General features: G+C 40.6%; 1 protein-coding gene across 8 annotated transcripts in view; it reads left to right on the forward strand.

Moving 5' to 3' along the window:
* The window catches only part of ANKRD44 (ankyrin repeat domain 44), a 142095-nt gene that overhangs the window by 66693 nt on the left and 54370 nt on the right, over positions 1-21032 (forward strand). For all 8 annotated transcript variants that reach the window (XM_026852322.1, XM_026852323.1, XM_026852327.1 and 5 more), the window contains exons 3-7: positions 5018-5096; positions 12267-12337; positions 15888-16088; positions 17645-17732; positions 20011-20153. In XM_026852322.1, the coding sequence (XP_026708123.1) occupies positions 5018-5096; positions 12267-12337; positions 15888-16088; positions 17645-17732; positions 20011-20153 (582 nt within the window). The remainder of the gene's footprint in view (positions 1-5017; positions 5097-12266; positions 12338-15887; positions 16089-17644; positions 17733-20010; positions 20154-21032) is intronic.

Genomic DNA, 21032 nt, shown 5'->3' on the forward strand with positions numbered 1-21032 from the left:
CCCCCCATCAATATTGCATTATTTATAAAAATAGGAGAGTTACTTAATTCTAGCTTTTGAGCCTTACACTGGAAAACTCACTGATATAAACATTACAATATTTCCATTAGTTTAGGATAACAGTTTCTACAGTCTCAATCTAGGATTAGTAATTCATTTTAAATTATCTTTTTCTAGCATGAAAGCTACTGTCAATCTCATGGAAGAAAAGGGTTAGATGGGGGAGGGAGGGGGAAGATAATTTTTCTTGTCTCTAGAAGATCAAAGTGTTTGCTTCTTCCACCTCATGGCAATTAGTCTTCAGACTCAGTCCAGAAAAATCTTTGTTTCTGAGGCTAAACCACAGATGGGGGTGATGAGAGGTGCTGGAACCAGGATCTGCAGTTTGAGATGAGAACCTATGTGCTTGGTAATACAGAAGAAAGAGCACCAGGCGTAAGTTACACAGCTTGACTTTCACCTCCCAGCTGGTGCTCGCAGTTAAGCATTTCAATTTGCTTTGTGAATTACAGGCTTTAATAAAAGAATCTGTGAGAGGGAGGAAATCCTGAAGCGCCAGAGATTTTCTTTGCACAGCATCAACTTTTGGTTCTAAATGGTTGTAAATAGCTCAAGAAGTAGCTGCTTGTTTGCTTTTAGCTTTTTCAGTAGTTCCCAACTATTTCCCAGTATTTAATTTTTATGGAGGCAAGTTGCATCTGAATGTTTGGGGTTTTTTTTAATGGTACCAGCTACTTTGGGCTATTTAATTAAGATATGCTCAGGTCTAAAGGTAGTTAATAAACAGGAGGTTTGTTTCTGCTATTGTCTTGTTTAACCTTGTATCAATGGAAGTTGTAGCCATTCATATGCCTCTGATATATTTTTGTTTATTCTGCCACCCAGGCAGATGGCTGGCTGCTTGGAAGTGCTGGGGATCCAAACACTTCGTACTAGTGAAACGTCATTAACTCTGGTTCTGTGGTGCTTCCTTCTGTGCTGAACTAGTCCTGTTGGCTGCTTAGTCACTTTGGTGACAAAAAAAGGATACAGGCATTTGTTTTCTGTAGCAGTTGCACTTACATTTTAATAGCAAATAACTGTTCCAAACATCAGATCTGAACAGCTGCAATTGATACAAAAGTTCAAATCCATTATGTACTTTGAGATGTAGGCTGTGTTGAGTAGAAACTGTTGGCTTTTTTCTTAATGTGCCCGAATATTTTACATCTGCTGATATGATCCATCCAAGCCACTATTCTGCTAATCTTTGTGTACTTGGGAGCCTCTGATCCAGTAAAGCACTTAAAGACCAGCCTATCTCTAAGCTTCGAAATGCCTTATCAGTGTCACTGTGATCACTTGAACAGTTTAAGCATGTGTTGAGTGTTTTTTCTTGCTGAGGCCTTCTGTCCTTGGTTGCCTGTTTGTTAAATTCTTAATTGCCTTTATCGGTACTTTAAAAAAAAAATTAATGTGTACAGATAATGTTAAAATGCAGCATCATCTTTGCTGTGAACTAATGTAAGTCATTAATACAGTTTTGGGGAAAGAGTGTTTATCTCATCTCAGCATGATTTTCTGGCTGTTGTTTAGTTTATTTACTGTCTCATACAGAACTTTGTTTCTCTGATAACTGCACTTGAAGCAGATCTGATCATTTGTCTTAATGCTATTTGTAATCCTGTTATTCTTGCTCCCATCTCCTTTCCTTGCCTTGATAATATATGTTCAGGTTTGGGGTACTGCCAGACCTTTCCCTGAAATGACAAATTTTCTTTTTACTCCTCTCTCTGTAGCCTTTAGATCATTATTGATTTACTTGTACTCCTTTTACTACCATCATGCCACAAGGACATCTGTAGCTGAATAGACGTTAGTGCATGGGCCAGACCCAAAGCCAGTGAGCTATTTAAGTCTTGCTAAAGCAGTACACAGCTTTAAGGAGAACACAAGGTTGGGCAGATTGGTAGATGCATCAGTTCCTCCATTTCTGTGTCAGCCTTGTATAGAGCGTAAACAGGAACTTGAGGATGTTCCTCCGCTGAGTTGCTCAACTGCACGCTCAGCTGCAGGTGTTGTGTGTGGACTTCTCTTCGCCAGACTCCTGAACACATTGCCTGTAGGGCTCTTCTGTGGGTTTTTAATTTTCTATACCACACATTGGGTTTTGTCATCTCATGTGAGGGTGAACTCTGATTTGTGCCTGGTTGTGATAAATGGAAAAAATTTAGGGTTTATTTCCTCTTGGTTTTGCCAGTTATCAGGCCTAGCCTAAAGGACACAGCCAGCATAAAGATGAACCAATAACCAAATTGTATTTGATACAAAAGGGTCAGTACATGGGTGAGCGCTGGGGGTACAAACAAGTCAGATTATACATAATCGACATCAATCCCACTGACCCCAACAGCGACACCCCACAACCAACAATGGGTGGAATAAATGGTGACATGCAGTCTAGTCTCCCATAGAAGGGATGGGAGACAACCAAGTCAACAAGCCAAATACATAAGACCAAGGAAGCCACACACTGGATCTCTACACAGCCCGTGTTTACAACAGCCAGACCTGACTGGAGCCCAGTCCCAAGGAGGCGGGAGATCCTTCCCCAACAGGGAACTCCACACAAGGCATCCACCTCACAGACAGACACTGCCCCTGCCTGCAAGTGGTCCTAGCTTTTATCCCTCAGTGGGACACCTGACCTTGGGTTACTTAATGTGGGACACCTGGGGCTCCTTTACCCAATGGCTCTGTCTGCCAGGCTGGCACCACCCTGGAGGGAAGCCTAAAGGCAAACTCACCCCCACTTTGGGAAGGGTTGTGGGAATCACCCATATGTCAACCTTAATTTGGGGCTTGGGGTTGAAACCCTGGCATTTCACTCTTGGAGAAATTAAGCTTAAATTCAGTTACGTGACTAAACCCGTCTTTCTCTGAAGACCTGATTCTCACTTAATTTGATAGAATTTTGCATTGATTTTAAAAAGTGAAAGAGAATTCTTACAGAGTTATTCCCATTACAGAAGGATAAAAATTCTACTTTTCTGTTTCATGTCCTTTCCTCCTTCAATTATCAATTTTCTATCAGATTTGCAGTTTAGTATAAAACATCGCTTATAATCAGAAAAAACACTGAATAGGCTTGGTTCCTCAATGTAGAAAATTGCTTGGTCTTGTACCGTTAACATTCAACTTCAGACTACTCTGTTCTGTTGCCAAACTTGGCTGTGTTGCAAGAAGCTGCCCCAAAATTTATCACTGACAGGTGCAATAGGTATTACAAATACTACACTGTGCTAAAGAAAGATTTGTGTATTAAAATGAACAAGCTAAAAAAAACCCAAACAAACCACCAAATCTATTTTTGTACAAATGTTTGATCAGTCTTAGTGTATTTTTTGCCATGGATAGCCTTAGGACAAGTAATATGAATCAATACTTACTTATGAAAGGTCTTGTATGCACTCATGTAGCCTGTAAAAGTCTGTGGTGGATTATGTCTTAGGATCTGAGCATATGAGACCTCGAGCTTGTGATTTTGACATAGCTGGACGGACACTGCTTAATATTGTTTTAATTTGCCTACCATGTGAGGAGGTGAAGTTCTGTAAGGTATCTTTCCCTCTGACCTGTGACAACCAGGCTGTCCCATAATCTGTCTTTTGAGTGTTTTATGTGCATGCCCAATATGTAACATCAAAAGCCACTGCAGCAGAATCTGAGGACTACATACATCATGTATGTTTGAAAAGACCCAAAAATATAAAAATTAAATGTAATTTATTCTGGTGACCAGTGGCTCTGTGTCTCACAGTGCTGGAAAACAATTTTCAGCATTTACATGACAGATGGTTCTGTTGCACTGATGTTTTCCACATTTATAGCATATTTTGAAGACAGTCCAAAACAGCTTGCGGTTGGTGACCTCTTGGACATGTTGAAAGTGATGTTTTACTTGACAAGCTCAGAGACATGTTTCAGGGAGAGAGTGTAAATACCACTAGGGTTTCTGTGTTGATATCATTTGCAGGAACTGTTGCATCTGTTACCTGCTTACAGTGTTTAGTGTTGGTGGGTTGTAATTCGTTAAGTTTGATGGATATGTCTTGTAGAACTTGTTTTGTATTAGTGGATAAGAAACTGAAACGAAGTACATTTAAGACTGGAAACAAAGGTCAAATAGCACGATTAGCAGTATTAGCAGTTCTTGTGACTTTTGTGGCCCGTATTACAATGTTTAGCAGTTTGTTTTAAAGGCCTGTGTTCTGGAATCATCTGAATAAAGCAACAAAAGAAAGAGTTTTTTGTAAATGCTGTATTTATACCCTTTGAAGTTAGAAAAGAAAATCTTAAAATGTGACTCCCTAAGGCTGAAGATTACAGAAATTAAATAAAAGTAGATGTACTTCAGAAATTGTATATATGATTATTAGCAATTCTTTTAAATTTAAATTTTTATTTGTGTTTAAAGGTCAATCAAGGTGTACAAACCCATTTTGGACTGCTGTAGACAGCCAGGCTAAATGATGTACAAGAACCTTCGTAGATTTAGAGGACTGCATCTTGTCCTTGTGTGTGGTTCCAAACCATTCCCAAGGGTATGGTTCCAGACCCTTCTGAAGAGTCTGGTGTCATATTGTTGATGCAAACTGCGTTACAAAGTCTAAAGTCCAGAAGCATCTGAATTATGTCACTGCAGTATTTAGAGTGGAAACTGTTTCCGAAAGAGACCCAGGGATGATGTCTTCCCTCATTTTGGAGTTGATTTGATGTACCTGTGAACAGGATATCAAGTAAAGACAGTGTCTGCAAGATCTGGTGGAACCAAGTGATAAAAAAGTTGAGAATTACTGGGAGGAAGTGTGTTGTTCAGACCTTGAATTTTGTTCTTTCATTGGTTTAGATTACGTTTCTAATTCTAAACAGAAATACACATAGAAAAATAAAGCCTATATACAAATTCATTGCTCTTGAACATTAACACTGCAGTTATTTACTATGCTTTGTAACTGGGCAATGTATGGTTTTGTAGGATGCTGAGAAACGAACTCCTCTTCATGTCGCATCGTTCCTGGGGGATGCAGACATCATTGAGCTTCTCATTTTGTCAGGTAAGGTAGTGTCCCTCACTGTTATTAACTATAAATTAGCTAATTTTAAAGCTACAGTGAATACCCAGCAAAGCATATATGTGTGAGCTTTGGGTAGCGCCTGTTTCTGAGTTTCACAGAGCTGGTTGCAGTTGTTGCAAGCTTAAAAAGTACTTTTAAATTTGGTGAAACAATTATAAAACATGCACTGTGACTGAGCGGAATTAATAAACAAATCAATTAGGTTTGAAAGACTTTTAAAGTGTTCAAACTGACAGTATCGTGAATTTAGACACTTGCTGAAGTACATATTTGAAATGTGGGCTCATGTCCTGGAGTACAAGCCAAGAATTCCTGTTAGGCAAAAATTATTATGGAATAATAGCAAAAAAGTTATGAAAGAGTTCGAATTTTAAGTGGTATTTGCATTAGAAATGTGATTCTAAGAGTTGGGAAGTTGATTTGGAGAATAGAAACTGTGCAGCATGATGTATCTAAAGGAAAAAAAAATATTTCCCACTGCTTTAGTGACAAAAAACATGATCAAAATATGTCAGAATAAAGCATGAAGCAGGCATCTCTCAAGAATTACACATAATTCCTGGAAAACTCCTGGATGTGCTTGCAGATTTCAAAGGGAGTGTTTTTCTAAACTGGAGAAATGTACTTATGGAGGTTTAAGAATGTGGAATTGAAAGGAACTTTATGGTACAATCTAACCCCTTTCAAGCAACCTTGCTATATGATTGGTTTCGCAGATTATTAGACTGCTTCTTCAAATGAGTTGCATTATTTTTAGAAAGTTATTTCAGAACTATCAGTCCTGTGATTGCGAGGCACCTTCTCATTTCCAATCTCAAATCCCACAATAATTCCGGCTGGAAAGGATTTCTAGAGGTTACCTGATCCAGCCTCCTGCTTAGAGGACCAACATAATGATTTAAATGAATGTTCCTCTGCTGACAGGTTATACTTGGGTGGATTTTCAATATGCTAAATGCAAACATCGTTTTCTTCACTGGGAGATAAGAGTTAATAAACTTCATCTGTGCATGTGTTTTTGCAGTGTGTTGGTGTTTGCTGCATACTGTTCCATTCTAGTGTGAAAAGATTGCAGGAACAATGTCTTTTTTCAAGTTTTGCAAGTAACAGCACAGTCAATATCCACATAAAGAGGAAGATGAAGTTGTTCTGCTCATTTCTCTTCTGAATACCCATAACATCAAAAAATGTCCTGGTGAACAATCTTGTTTTCTATCACATTCCTAATGAGGGGAGGAGACTATCTAATGTTCTTCTGGGATGCTTAGTTCCATCACCTCACTGCCAAAATGTCATCCATGGGCTATAGGGTTTGTCTGGTCAACAGCATAAAATGCAGGTGATACGTCTTGGCTGTTTTACTACATCCGAGTGAGTGTGAAAAACTTATATTGTGGGCTTTTAAAAATTGGACTTTGTGTCAATGGGATTGTGCTGGGGTTCAGTCTGCAGGACCTGTGTGGATCTTTCCAAGTAGCTCACACGTTGTCGAAATTAATCTTGTGTTGCATATTCTACCTGTGACTTTAATCTCTGAAGTATCATTACTCATGATGAGTATCAGTACTTGTATCCAAGAGCAGATTTGGAGATTTATGAGGTTTGGAGGAGCAGATTTATGAGTTACTCTGCACCTCTTCATTATTACGATCTCTCTGTGAACTAGGCTCCAAAAACAACAGCAGCATCTTCCCTTTGCTTCACCTCTTCATTCAGTAAACTTTATTTGTAAAAGCATATCTTAAAAGACTAATCTGATCATAACATTTAGTTGTATAAGCAGAAAAACTTTGTTGTCTGACTTAAATTGAGACGGTGTTTGCACAGAGAGAAAGCACAAAAATGCTTGCTGTTGATGTCAAACAATCATATTCTCATCATTAGTAGAAGCTAGGAGGAGTAGCAACCCATTGCATTTTGTACAGGGCCGAGGAGAGAAATTAAATGAAATATGCACACTCTGAGATTTGTGGCCCCTGAACTGGTGGCAGCACAAATAAATGTAGTGTCTGTTGAATAAAACTTCTGCCCAGGTGGTTGGAGACAGACCAGAAATGGCTTTCTAGGTAGCCACTGAAATGGAGTCTGGAATTGATACAGGAGAGACAGTGCCAGATCCCTCGACTGTTATGAATCACCCCATTCCATTAAGTGTCAGAGCTAGGTAGATTTACACCAGCTCGAAGGTCTGATCCATAATCCTATGGTTCAAACTGGAGAAATGTGCTGTGTGGTTTTATTTTTCCAGGCTACATGAAAGCAGGGAGCTTTGAGCATCTCTTCACCTCCTTTCCTTCAAGAAGGAGAAGGAACAGGGTGACCATCTCACATAAATGAAGTTCTGTATGATGACACAGTCATGGATGTACAAGAAGAACTGTCTGGGCAAATACAAGCTCTATTCTCATTTGTGCTGGTACCTTTCCCGCTCCTGGGTTTTGAGCTGGTGCCCAAGGGCATAATGTTTGAGCTCTGTCACCAAGGAGCTTGTGATGTTGGCCATATTACTATGCCTTACTATTTCAGACGGCTCTGAGCTTCTTGGCAAGAAAATTACACACTAGGAGTGTGCATGCAGTATTGACATCCATCCTTCATAAACTGCACAGTAGCTGAGGAAAAGGACAAACCCTGGCATGCTTTGGAAGGGTTCCTGGTAAGCTCTGCCACATAGATTTTGAAAACGAGGCTGTCACATGCGCATCAGGTTCTGGGCCAGCCCTGTTGTATAGGCAGCAGGGGAAAGTGCTGTGTAACCTGAACATATAGTCAGGGCTGCTTCTTTTATGGCAGGCTAAAGAATAGGCAGATTTAAGAGGCAGCCTTCTCCCTGCCTTCCCTGTGGCTTTGACACTCCTGTCCTTGGGGATTAGGAGTATCCCCTTTGGGTGAAAGTTTACAGACCGTCCCAGTACTGTCTCCTCACTCCTTCATGAGTGACCCAGGACTTGTGCGCGCTCACCTGGTGGGATCCCCAGGCCGCCTCCGAGGAGATCCTGCCTGACCTCCTGTTTCTGACATGTAGGTGTTCAGTTCCTGTGTTCACATCTGGCCACAGTGTTGTGCTGCTCTCATGTTGTGGGTCCCAGTTCCATCTATTGGGTGGTGCCACTCTGTTGTTATAGTTTATTTGTACTGATCTTTGCATTGTGTCTGGGGGTGTGTATGAGGTGGGGGTCATTCCTTTTACTTTTGTGTGCCTATTGCTGTGTCTCATAGCAGGAGTTGGAAAGGTGCACATTAATAATGTCATTAATAGGTTAAAGAATAGAGTTTCCTTCCTCCATTGTCCATCTCTGATTTCAGAGATTTAGACTACAGAATTTAGATTTATTAGAGACCTGTGGATTTGGCAGATGTGCTGCATGGAAAATTGTACTTTGGTTAGGATAAAGAGATGTTAACTATTCCTGAAAGCCAGCATCAGGTTGTTTATTTCATATCTCAAAAGAACAGAGGCAATTGCAGATTTATTTCCTCTTTTGGCAGAAAAATTTAAGAGTGAAAGATGGCAAAGATTACAAAACAGCCATATTAAAGAAGAGTGGATTACAGAAAGTTTCCTCTCTATTGATTTTGTCTGTAACATTATATGTTATGTTGTCTACTTCAACCTCACAGAGCAAATCCAAGAGCCAAGCCTTTCCTTCAGGCCCTGGTACAAGCCCTCCAAAGGGCAGAGTGCCGAGGAAGGGGCTGAGAAGAGGCTTTTCTCTGGAGAGGGTTTTTTTTTAAGTGTATATTTTATGGGTTGAGTCAGTGCTGTGGCTACCTTAAAGGATGTTAAGGAAAATCTTTAAAGCAGCTTATCTTTTAGCTGTCTGAACAGGAGCCAGCAGTGTGCCCAGGGGGCCAAGAAGGCCAATGTCATCCTGGCTTGTGTCAGCAATAGCGTGGCCAGCAGGGACAGGGAAGGGATCTCACCCCTGTACTGGGCACTGGTGAGGCCGCCCCTCGATTCCTGTGTTCAGTTTTGGGCCCCTCACTACAAAAAGGACATTGAATGACTCGAGCGTGTCCAGAGAAGGGCAACGGAGCTGGTGCAGGGTCTGGAGCACAGGTCGTACGGGGAGCGGCTGAGGGAACTGGGGGGGTTTAGTCTGGAGAAGAGGAGGCTGAGGGGAGACCTCATCGCCCTCTACAGCTCCCTGAAAGGAGGGTGCAGAGAGCTGGGGATGAGTCTCTTTAACCAAGTAACAAGGGATAGGACAAGAGGGAATGGCCTCAAGTTGTACCAGGGAAGGTTTAGACTGGCTATTAGGAAGCATTTCTTTCCAGAAGGGGTTGTTGGGTGTTGGAATGGGCTGCCCAGGGAGGTGGTGGAGTCCCCATCCCTGGAGGGGTTTAAGAGTCAGGCTGACATAGCGCTGAGGGATCTGGTGGAGTTGGGAACTGTCAGTGTCAGGTTAATGGTTGGACTGGATGATCTTCAAGGTCTTTTCCAACCTTGATGATTGATTCTATGATCTTTTCAAGGAAGATTGTACTATGAAGGACACCGTATTCACCATTTTGAGTGAGTTATCAGCCCTCTTTGGCCTTATGAATACAGGTTAATTCAGAGTGTTGTAGGAGGCGCACTAAAACATGGTTAATGTACTTGGTCCAGAGTGAAGAGAGCGACATTGAATTTCTGGGTGACTTTGAGGAAGCATTGTGGGATGGATTTGAAAATTTAAGCTTCTGATTTTTAGACATAGCTCATTTTACATGTCTTAGCATGTTGTAGCACACTTAGTCTTTAGAGTTGGATTTCTGTGTGCCTCAGTGCTTTCAAAGAGCTGTCCCCTGGGCTGTCACAGGATGGACATTCAAGTTTGCGAAGTGTAGAGGAAACCTTTGAAAACATGAGCATTGCTCTCTGACTGCCTCCACTTGATCTCCTTTAAAATGACAGATATTTTCTGTCCTTGAAAGTGAGCATCAGTGCTGATGAAGTTTTTTCATTATTGTTATCCATTGCGTGAAAGGAACTGCTGGGAACCTAAAAGCTGAATTTTGGTGAAGTAACCAAGCAGTACAGAGGGAAACATTTTGAAGTCTCTTCAGAAAATGTGCACCTCAGTAAATAAACAACAGTGACTCCTGTAACAGATGACAACTGAATTGTGCAGCTCTTTAAAAGCAGAATCACAAATATATTCAGCAGATGCATTGAAATAGATATGTAAGAGCAATTTCACTTTGTTGCATAAAGAGTCCCAAAGCACAGAGGTAAAGGGATGTGGAAAACAGCTGAGGAAGAAAAGGCTGATAGCATGCTGTGTATTATTTTATTTACACTGGTATTGTTTTGCTGTTATTATTTTCTTTAGCTGTTTTCTTGGCAACTATTTCAGTTTCTCAGAGTTTAAGTGGATCAGTGAAAGGCATGAATAGCTGCTGACAGAGACACTTCCCTAGGTTTTCTAATCATGTTCATGTTCACCAATGCCACTGGAGTTGTTGAATACTGAGGAATGATATGTTTGTCACACTTCGCTACTCCACACATAAGCCTTTCTGATTTGCGACCATCTGCTTGTAGGAGTTAGTGAATGGGTAGAAATAAACCAAAAGAAACCTTAGTTAAGAACATAAGGCAAAAAACCAAGGCAAACACAAAATAAATTGCTAAACCTGAAAAGAGGTATTTGGTGGGAAGCATTAGGAATTCGTCTAGGCAAATTGCATCCCCAAGACCCCTACCAGGCCAAATCAGTATAAGGTAAGGTGCCTTGGAGTCCCGTCTGTCAGCTTTCTGATGGTGGAGGAGTTTGTTGCCTTAGTCCCTCTAGAGCCTTGGGCAGTGGAGGCAAAGGGCAGGATACTAACATGTATCAACTGTAATGGCCTTTTCATGAAGGCAACAGGAGCTAACAGCTTCCTCAGATTCAGTGGTTTTCTTTTCCTTACAGCCAAAAAAGTTACATCCCAACTTGTGGAAATAAGAAAGAACTTGTTTCTTGTCTGATTATCTAGCACAATTCCCAGTAACCGCTGTGATTCAGAGGCAAGCACCTTAATATTCCTGAGAAATGGCTCTCAGAAAGTACTTCTGATTCAGAGAGTGTGATTTATTAATTACAGGCTTTTGCATGCATTTAAGTTATGGTGCAAAATGAAGCTTAAGAATCCCTTTGTTCATGAAGTTCAGAGGCTCATCCAGGCTATGTGTATGATGCCTGTGCTTCTCTGAAATTTTTCTGCATGTGCTGGTCTTCTCAGACTAGTACTGCTACCAGCAGACCTGAGAGATAGAACGTTTTCAGGTTAAGTGTTTTTAAAAATTAGTTTCTCTAGCCCTTCTCACTAGATTGTCTTTCTGGGGTATCACATTAATGCATAGCTTTAATGTTTCTTTCAAAGAAATGTTTTATCTCACAAATGTACAAGATCCTTTTTCTTGTCTGCAGTCAGCCAGCACTGCTGTAGTTGTTAAATATTATTCCTTTATCCTTTATTCTGGCAAACCACCCCAAGCCCATCCTCTTGCACAGCTGTCTTTGCTGGAGTGCACATTAGCGCTGAACCGCACAGGAGGCGAACAGATAGTCTTCTTCATCCCTCTTCTGAGATTGCTGAGTAACACCTACAGAAGCTGAGGTGTACTAAGTGCCCAGTTCTCTCCTCAACCTGAGCTTTTACCAGTTCTGTTTTCTTGGTGTTGGCAAGGTTTGCGAAGCAGGGAAGCAGTTACATCTTTTAGTGGTCTGCCTGATGGAGCTGGAAACCAGAGGCGGTTGTTAACGCTCATTCCTTTCATTATGTCTGCAGACAGCAGCAGTGCTCTGAGCAAAGGGTTGCTTTTTTTCCCCCAACTGTATCAGTTGATCTAAAAAAATGCATATACATAGACGTATGTGCACATACATACATACATACGTATGTCATCCCCTACCACAAATATTCCTTCTTTTGTGCCCTGCAAACAAAGCTACTCCTGATAATAGTCCAACCTATCCAGTTCCTTTCCTTCCAAATCAAGCTTCAGCTCCTGTCTGTCCTGGATCTGGAAGTGCATTTCCAAGGTGAACAGGGTGCCAGGAGAGTCCTGGGGAGCACTGAGAGTACCACATACAGCTCAGCTCTTGTTACTAGGAAGCAGTTGAGCAAGACTTTCGGTGGTGCACCCAGGGCATGGATGTAACCTATGCTGTTTACTTGCAGGCGCTCGTGTTAATGCCAAGGACAATATGTGGCTGACTCCTCTCCATCGAGCAGTTGCTTCAAGAAGTGAAGTGAGTAAGATTTGATTACCCTGCTTTTGCACATAAACTACATGCTGGTGGAAAAAACAAACCAGTGAGAGCCCTAGTAGGTAGCACGACGACGCAAACAGGGAAAGCCTTTTCTGTGTGCAGGGCCTTTAGCACTGCAGCTGGAGGCCAGCCTTTACAAGTTATTAAGCCTTACTCTGCTTGGTTTTCACCTTGTGGAATGCTTTATGTTACCATAGCAAGTCATATTGATCAACCGTCAGCTGGAGTGGGTGACTGGGACTGAAGCGGGATAGAGTCCACAGTGGTCTGCAGTGGTCATGTCATCTTCAAGCGGTGAAATAAAGAGGAATAAGTCCACATGGATGTATGCATGCTGTGCGTGTGCCAGAAGGGAGTGGATGTGTATGTGATCCAACATGCATTACCACATAGTTTGTTTTGGTTAATTGCATTTCAAGGCATCCGTTAGGTTTTCTGTTAATACATTTGATTCATGCATAAAGGAGGCTTAGCCCATATTTCTTCTACCTGACAATTAGAAATCTTCTGGCATCATGTTGTACTTCTTCCGTTGCTATCTCAAAAAAAAAGGAGCAGTAATAACTATCAGGAATGCAGCTCAGGCATGACTGTGTTTTCAACTGCACCATTATTCTTGGCTTTCCATTTTAGACCTCCCTGTATACTTTTATCCTCCTAATACTTAGTTAACACTGAGCTCAACCGAACTGGCTGCTGGGGACGAGGGGAGGCGTTGTAAAAGAGACAGAGGGTGGCTGTCTTCCAGAGACTGATGGACTTGAATCACCTCCGTAACAGTCCCAGTGCTTGCCAAGCCTGGAGGCAGGAATCCTGGGCTCGCTTCTGAACTCGGGCATTGTTTGGCTGCTGGCTGAGCTTCCCAGCTGCTGGCATCCACTGAAACCCTCTGAAAGGAATATCTGATAGAGTATGAATGCTGTAATGAGGCAAAATACAAAAAGCCATGTTGGAAAACAAAGATCAGACTTAAACCTTAAAAAACAGCCACAATCTTTCTGGTGCGGGAATTGCAGTGTGCTTGGTTTCTTTTTTTGGATGTGTCAGAGTACATGATTTTTATTGTCAGTGACAGTCCTAACAGAAAGTGTACGTCTTTCTGTGGGTTTATGTCTCATCTTTAACTCTTTGTCAGCTGAAGGCCAATTGCACAATAAGAAACCATCTTCTCTTGTGTCAGCAGTTCTGGTACCTCAAAGTGAGTACCCAGGTGCAATAGTGAGGCAGTAGGGGAAGGCACCAGTCTTTGATGCCTTTTTGTGGTTTGGTATATATTTCATAAACACACAGAGCTTTCTTCTCCTGATCTGTTTTTTTTTTTTTTTTTTTTTTTTTTTTTTTTTTTTTTTTTTACTTTGAAACAAGAGTCAGCATTTTGAGGCTCTTTTGGTGCTGCTTTTACTTTATTACACAACCTAACAAATGTGCAGCATCGATATAATAGGACAGAACTGATGGTGATAGTAGTAGGTAGCAGTAGGTGAATTCATAGTTCACATTGATTGTAGGAGATGAACTCATGGTCCAAAAGTTGACCAGTAGGACTTGATGTTGTTTTTGAAGTTCCTGTGAACACAAAGGCTTTTAGAATGACTACCTATGAGTTTTAGGTTTTTTTATCAATCTTTTACCACGAAGCTTTCACAGGATTTGGAAGCTGTCTCCCTGCACCCTTCTATAGATTTATTAAAAGCACGAACACATTTTTACTTAAGTCATATTGATTTTTCAAGTGGGCTTTAGGGATTTAAATGTTTATTTACAAATCAACAGCCCTCAGGTGTGTTTGTGCAGGATTGTTGATGGATGTATCAGCTTTCAGCCTTAGACAGTCTGAATAAGAGATCTGATCCTGATAACTTGGGATAGCTACAGACACCGAACACAGAGGCTTACACATGGCATGGACTGCATGCACATGTAGAGATTATGTTAATAAAAAGGGATACCTCATGCTCGCACAAGCAATAAAATTAAAACTTCTTCATAAATATTTTAACATCTTGATCCCAAATCTGTTAGAGCAGCAGATTTGCAGATGTAAACAAAAAATGTGCAAATGTTTTTTTAAAAAAAGTCTAAATATTTTTAGCTTAGACTTTTCAGTCCTTACTATTTACTTTTAAACATTCTCCTGTAGCATTTTCTTTCCTTCATTAAGAGTCAAAGTGCATGAATTTTCCTGCTGATTTCATGTCCCAGCTGGGGAGGTCTCCAGTGAATTACATTTAAATGACTTTTAAAAATAGTAGGCCTGTAATTTGAAAAAACAAAATCTTGTTGAGACATCAACAGTTATATTATTGGTGTTCCTAAGGGATGCAATGTCACTAAATGAACAAATCTGTAGAGGACAGTTTGTGAGATGGCTGTAGAAAATGAAGACAAAGAACTAAAACTCCTAGTAATGGACGTATTGTCGATACAGACTGCAGGCACTCTCCCGGGCCATCCTAGATATAAAAGTGCTGTTTAAAGACACTGTATGGGTGTGTTACTAATTAATAACATTTTGGCTGGGCTTACCAGAAAACTTTTCAGTTTATGGAGAAAGAATAAGGTACTATGTAGGACTAGGGCTCTCCCACTTACCAGCTGTGAGTTGTAATTAGCAGACAAGGCTACTTGAATGCTACTGTGTCCCAGTGGTTCCTTTGTATTTTGTTTGTTTGTGGGGAAAAAAGGAAGAAGAAACAAAATGTAATTTTGAGACTTGTTTTTTCATCTGAGTTGCTTAATGGCAGATGCATGAGTAGAAGCAGAAAAGAAGTGATTTTGAATTCTCCAGTGAGGCAAGTCTCTCAAGAGAGAACAGAACATTTTTTCACTGGGAAATATTCACTTTTAACCAAGAAAATTAACCTTAAAAGATGTTGTTTGATCTCAAGCTGACAGAATGGATGTTGCAGTGAAGACCTTTGGCCTGGCATAGCCCTTGGGGAAGGAAGGAATGCTAATGCTAACTTGGGGACACCAGCATCAACCCTTGCCTGTGATTCTCATGTTTTTGCAAAGCTAAAATTTTGTTTTCACATATTCTGTTTTATTTTCTCCCTTTTCCTGTTTATAAATAAAACTTACACAATTTGCTATGATTTTATTGTCCAAAATTATGATGTGGTTTTCATTTTGTAAATAATTTCTGTAGCAGTGAGCTCAAATAAGTACATTCGTTTCTTCAGTGAGAGCACAGTTATGATGACTGAGGTACTGAAGATTAATCAATGAAGCAGGTTGGGCTCTCTGCATAGGCAACTTTGTACATACTAAAATCAAACTGGGAAATTTTGATTGTGAGGACACTGCTCTAAATGGCAGCAGAGGTGACGTGTACTCTGGCATCTGAATCAATGATGTCGTTTCACTAGCCTGAGAGGTGGTTTTGATTGATTGGTCTCTCTCCCTCCTCCTGGCCATGTCTGATATGCAGAAGTACTATGCATAGGTAATATGTGCGAGCTGTCAAGGAGGTGGGCCATGTATTTATTCCAAGTGCTTTGTTATTAATATTACTGTGTTGCCGTTGCAGGAAGCAGTGCAGGTATTGATTAAGCACTCAGCTGATGTCAATGCTCGGGACAAGAACTGGCAGACACCATTGCACGTGGCGGCTGCAAACAAGGCAGTGAAGTGTGCAGAAGTCATCATCCCCATGCTGAGCAGCGTCAACGTCTCTGACCGAGGGGGGCGGACGGCATTGCACCACGCAGCTCTCAATGGCCACATTGAGGCGAGTTGTTCAAGAGTGTAATTGATTGTTTGTTTGTTTGTTTGTTTTCTCAGTTCAAACAGTTGACCAGCTGTGGCTGGGTCTAGACTGAACCCTGTATCCCTGACTCCCATGATTTCTGTCATTCGGCTGCTTTCCAAAAGGTGTAACAGGTTTCCTACCTGCAGAAACAAGACAGTGGCTGGAAAGTACCTGTGCAGAGCCAGCATGCGAGATGTGCATGCAGACTTGGAGAGCTGGCTGTGCCACCAGCTCCAGCAACTCAAGTGTGTCCTTGGCTTTTTTGATCTTGACTGCCTGTGAAAATAAGAGTGGCAGAATGGATAGAAGGGAAAAGTGGTGGATTCATTGTGGATTCATTTCATACTGAAGAAATGTTCAGCTGTGTGAGATCCAGTCAGTCTGCTTTTCTAATTAGTCTTCTAGAAAATGTGTTTCTGGATTTTCTACTTATACAAGCAAACCCTTCTACTCTAATTACTGTTTCTATATGAAGAAAGCATACTTTTGTAAATAAAACACCTACGTAAAGGGTTTTGCTAGCATCTTTAGATCCGGGTGCAAGGATCTTCTTTTGCCCATTCCACACCTGAAGATTTAGATATGGAATAACAACTCGGACTGGAACAGTAGGTTTCTGTCAAAAAAAGTTGATCAGTTGTACTGTAATTAAAAGAAGGAAGAGGAATGGTAGTTCCTGTAAAACAGTGATGGCATTTGGACTTTAAAATGCTGCACTGTAGGAAAGAGATAGTCTAACAGTCATGATCTAAAGCTCCTGAATTTTTGGATAGATTGTGTCAGAAATGTTAACTGTGAATATATGCTGTCATTAAGCGATCTCTGTGGCACAGCAGTGTACAAGAGGAAGACAATCATCCAGCTCTGCAATTTATGATTTTAAAATGTTGTGCTGAAAAAGGCGTTTGTTGAATGTGTTTTCCATTCGGTTTTCTTTATTTTTTTCCCCTGATTTTCTTACGTTTAATGTTGGATGACTGTCACTGGGGAAAGCAGCTTTTCACCTCTTAGCCATGCTGTCTAAAAAGCCAGCGTCACATGCAAAGCAGCCTGGTGCCTGTCCACACTGCCATGGGCACATGAAAACCACTGTGGTGTGGCAAAAAATAGACACTCCTTGTTGAAAGATCAAGCAGATTTTAAGGTTTGTTACTCCACGGTCTGGAGGAATCTTGTCCCAGTCCACAAGAAAGCCCCTTAAATTGGTCTTCACTAAAAACCTAAGAGCAATGTTTCTGTCTCAGGCCCGTATATCTTCCAGGTGGTTTGCCAAGTTGAATTTGAAGCACACTGAAGTAGCAGCACCCTGCATGCTCACAGCCCCCTCTGTGGACACAGAACTTGGCCTAGTTACTTGTGGCCATCACTGGTCCATGTCATTAGTGCACACCGTTTTGAACATTCTTTGTGTAATTCCCAAATTTGTCATTCAAAAGCAGGATTTTGCAGTCTCAGATTTATTGCTAGAATGACTTGTTATAAACTGTTGAGTGTGTGATCTACAAGGCTGGCTTACTTGCTGTTGTTGCTTCTAGATGGTGAACCTGCTCTTAGCCAAAGGGGCAAACATCAATGCTTTTGACAAAAAGGACAGAAGAGCTCTTCACTGGGCAGCGTACATGGGTAAGGCTTGGGCTGTTGCTCCTTCTTTTTAATTTCCTATTCACAAACCAACAGCATGTTTTAAAATGGGCAAGAGCAGACCTGGCTGTGGAAAGTGAGCGTTGTATTCACTCTGAAGAGTGAAAGGTTCAGCTGATCTGAATACACACTGCCCATTTATGGTTTGGCACCAGGTGAGAACTTGGCTGTGATCTCCTTTTTAACACAGTCAGTTGTGGGCTTTTTGTGTTGCTTTTTTTCATTTTGGTCTTTTTATCCTGATTGTAATTCTAGCCTGAAGTATACTTGGGCTTGAAAAAGTACAGATTGTATTTCTGTCAGTTTTTGCAAAAAATTATTTTGTGTAAAATGCAAATCAATACAATCATAAATTTTGCCATCTATCTATGTTTATAAGTAGCTAAATTATGATATTGTTAGGAAGCACTTCACAGACTTTCTTCCTGTTAGGAGCAAATTGTTGTCTTTTTTTTTTCCTTAGTGGACAAGAGCAACTGATTGGTCTATTCAAAACATCACTGGTGTTACCAAATACCGCTTAATTAAATCAAATGACCTTATCATTCCTTTCAAGTTAAAGGAAGATTTCTTATAGTGGGGCATTATAATTTAAAAATACTAGGACAAGATTGCCTGTGATAGTGGTCACACTTGTTCAAGATCTGTTCTTGGCCTTGCAGTATATTCCAGATTACAGTTTGTGAGGTGGTGTGTGCTCTTGGCCAGGAACTCTTTCATCTGACTAGTCAAAATCTTGATTTTATTCTTGGCACTTTTGGAAATGAGATAATAGGAGATTTCAAACTATGAGAAAAGCATATTGTGCATTTTTTTGGATATACACAGACAGATGGAAAGCAACATGCCAATGAATGTGATTTGGCTGTTGAGCTAGCAAGCCTTGAACTCCACTCTGTAGAGGTGAAAGGTTTTTATGTTGTGTTGTGCAATTCCACATCTCTTTTGCTTAATTATTTTCAGAAATTCATGATGTACTTTTCAAAATATTTAGATAGCATTTAAGGCGTAAATTAGCAATGAGATTGTATGTGTAATTTGGACAGAATTTAGATAATGAGACCTGAGCATCTTGTGTAATCTCTCACATAGTTTCTCAAATGCTTAAATGTCTTTAGGCACTTTGGATTTTGTCTATGAAGTTTCCTAGTACCTGCCCATGACCAGAGTTGCCTCTCATGCAAGTGCTGTACAACTCAGATGGTGCACAGCTTTATATGGTGTTTGACATAATAAATTTTTAATTCTAAGAAAGACAGCTCTGCTTCAACATGAAGCAATAAGGACTATTCCTCAGCCTTGATTCAATTTTTGTGGTTAGGGCACTATCTGGGAAGGCAGACCAGATGGTTTGAGACCTTCAGGGAGAGGAGGAAACTGAAGATACACATGGGTTATAAGTTGCATTTTGAGATGCTCAGCTCTTTCCCTGTATTCTGTAGGGAGATCCTAATTCAGGGGTAGGCGTTTTGCTCCCGAAGACAGATGTCCCATTGATCTGGCAGTCAGCTCTCAATCTGTGTGAATGTTGAGGCTATTGCAGTTATTTTAGTTTGCAGACTAAGTATGTGTGTATAGACTATGAGTTCAGATTCAAATATTTTTAGACCTGTATTCGGGATTTTTTGCACAGTTTTGTGTTAATGATACAGTTTTGGAGATTCAAAAACCTGATCCACGGGTCAGTGGATTCAGTAGAAAATGTTGTGTTTGTATTGGTAAGCTTTGGATCAAATTCTGCACTCATTTAAAATTTAGTTTTCCGTGTCCTCAATAGTGCTAGAAAAGAGGATAACTTCATTTTATCATTTACTAAAGTTATTTTGTACTGCTAACAAAAAAACAGTGTTAGCAGTTGTGTTTGCAGATAACATCAATAGGATGCTGTTTTGGGAGACTTGTATTATCATGGTCCTGTGCTCACTGTTCTTTCTGTAACAGGGAGAATAAAATATAAACTGTTACTTTTAGAGAAATAAATTGGAAAGAGGTGTGGTTTTGTTCTTTTAATAACTGGATAGCTAATTCAGTAAAAAGAAATTTGACACATCTGGTGAAGGTGAATGCATGGATTTCTTGACGTGGCTTGGAGCCAGGGTTATGAACATTTACGAAATTGCTTCTTTTTCCTTTGTAAAACTGTGGGAGCATTGTGAAACAGCAATGAAAGGGGCAGTGCATTAGCAAGAAAGCAGTGCTCTGGGAGAAGTGGTGCTGTAGGATGATATACTCATTGATTACTATCTTTCATCTTCTGAAGGTCACCTGGAAGTTGTTGCCTTACTGATTAATCATGGTGCAGAAGTGACTTGTAAAGACAAGAAGGGTTATACCCCACTTCATGCAGCTGCGTCCAATGGGCAGATTAACATTGTGAAACACCTCCTTAACCTGGGTGTAGAGGTATGTGGTAATGGGCTCTTTGTGGCTTCCATGTTTCTCCATAATTGGAGATATTCTTTTCTTCTTTCGTATGGAATGGATGCTCCTACAGACATTGGCAGAGCTTCTGAAGAAAATAGTTCCCATTTTCTGGACCACCTTGTGCTCCATGTGGCTTATTGGTTGAAGAGCCAGGAAACATTCTGGAATAAAAAATTTCCGATATGGACAGTAAATTCCAGGCCGCCTTGCTGAAGAAATCAGGAAATATATGCCATCCCCTCAGAAGAAGATGGAATAATGAAATTTACCTTGGCTCAGCATTCCTTTTGATATGATGAGTGTTTGTTCTCAACATATATACTGCATACTTTACTAAACAGCAGGCCAGGCTGTTTATGTTTAGGGACCTGTATTTCTTCTGTAGCTGATGGAGGGAAGGAGAAGGATTATTTTTCACTCTGGAAAATAATTTTTTTTTTAGGGCACAGACTTCTCTTAGTGTAATATTGTCAACTCAGTGGTTCAAAGCAGCAGCGAGATGACCAGAAGGACCTGCATGAGTTAATCAGAGATGTCAAATAAAGCCATTGCATTTTCAGCTGACTTGACCTGTCAAAAAAATGTCAGAAGTCCGTGTTCACAGGCTGTTGACTGTGAAGTTGAAGGGGAATAGGTGTTTCCTGTTATTAGCAGTACTGTGCTAATAACTGCCTTTAACTTCCACATTCTCCACCACTGGGGATATGATTTTTGAGACACCTGTATTTCATGGAAGGGTATTCATGTAGTCCCTGAGTCTTTTGTACAATCTGTCTAGTCCTGTTTTACAGAACTGCAGCTGAATACTAAACCAGTCATCAAGAAGAAACATAATCTTAATTTAATCTTCATAATAAT

The sequence above is a fragment of the Athene cunicularia genome, assembly GCF_003259725.1.
Source record: "Athene cunicularia isolate RWA chromosome 7 unlocalized genomic scaffold, athCun1 chr7_part1, whole genome shotgun sequence".
NCBI classification, from domain to species: Eukaryota; Metazoa; Chordata; class Aves; order Strigiformes; family Strigidae; genus Athene; species Athene cunicularia.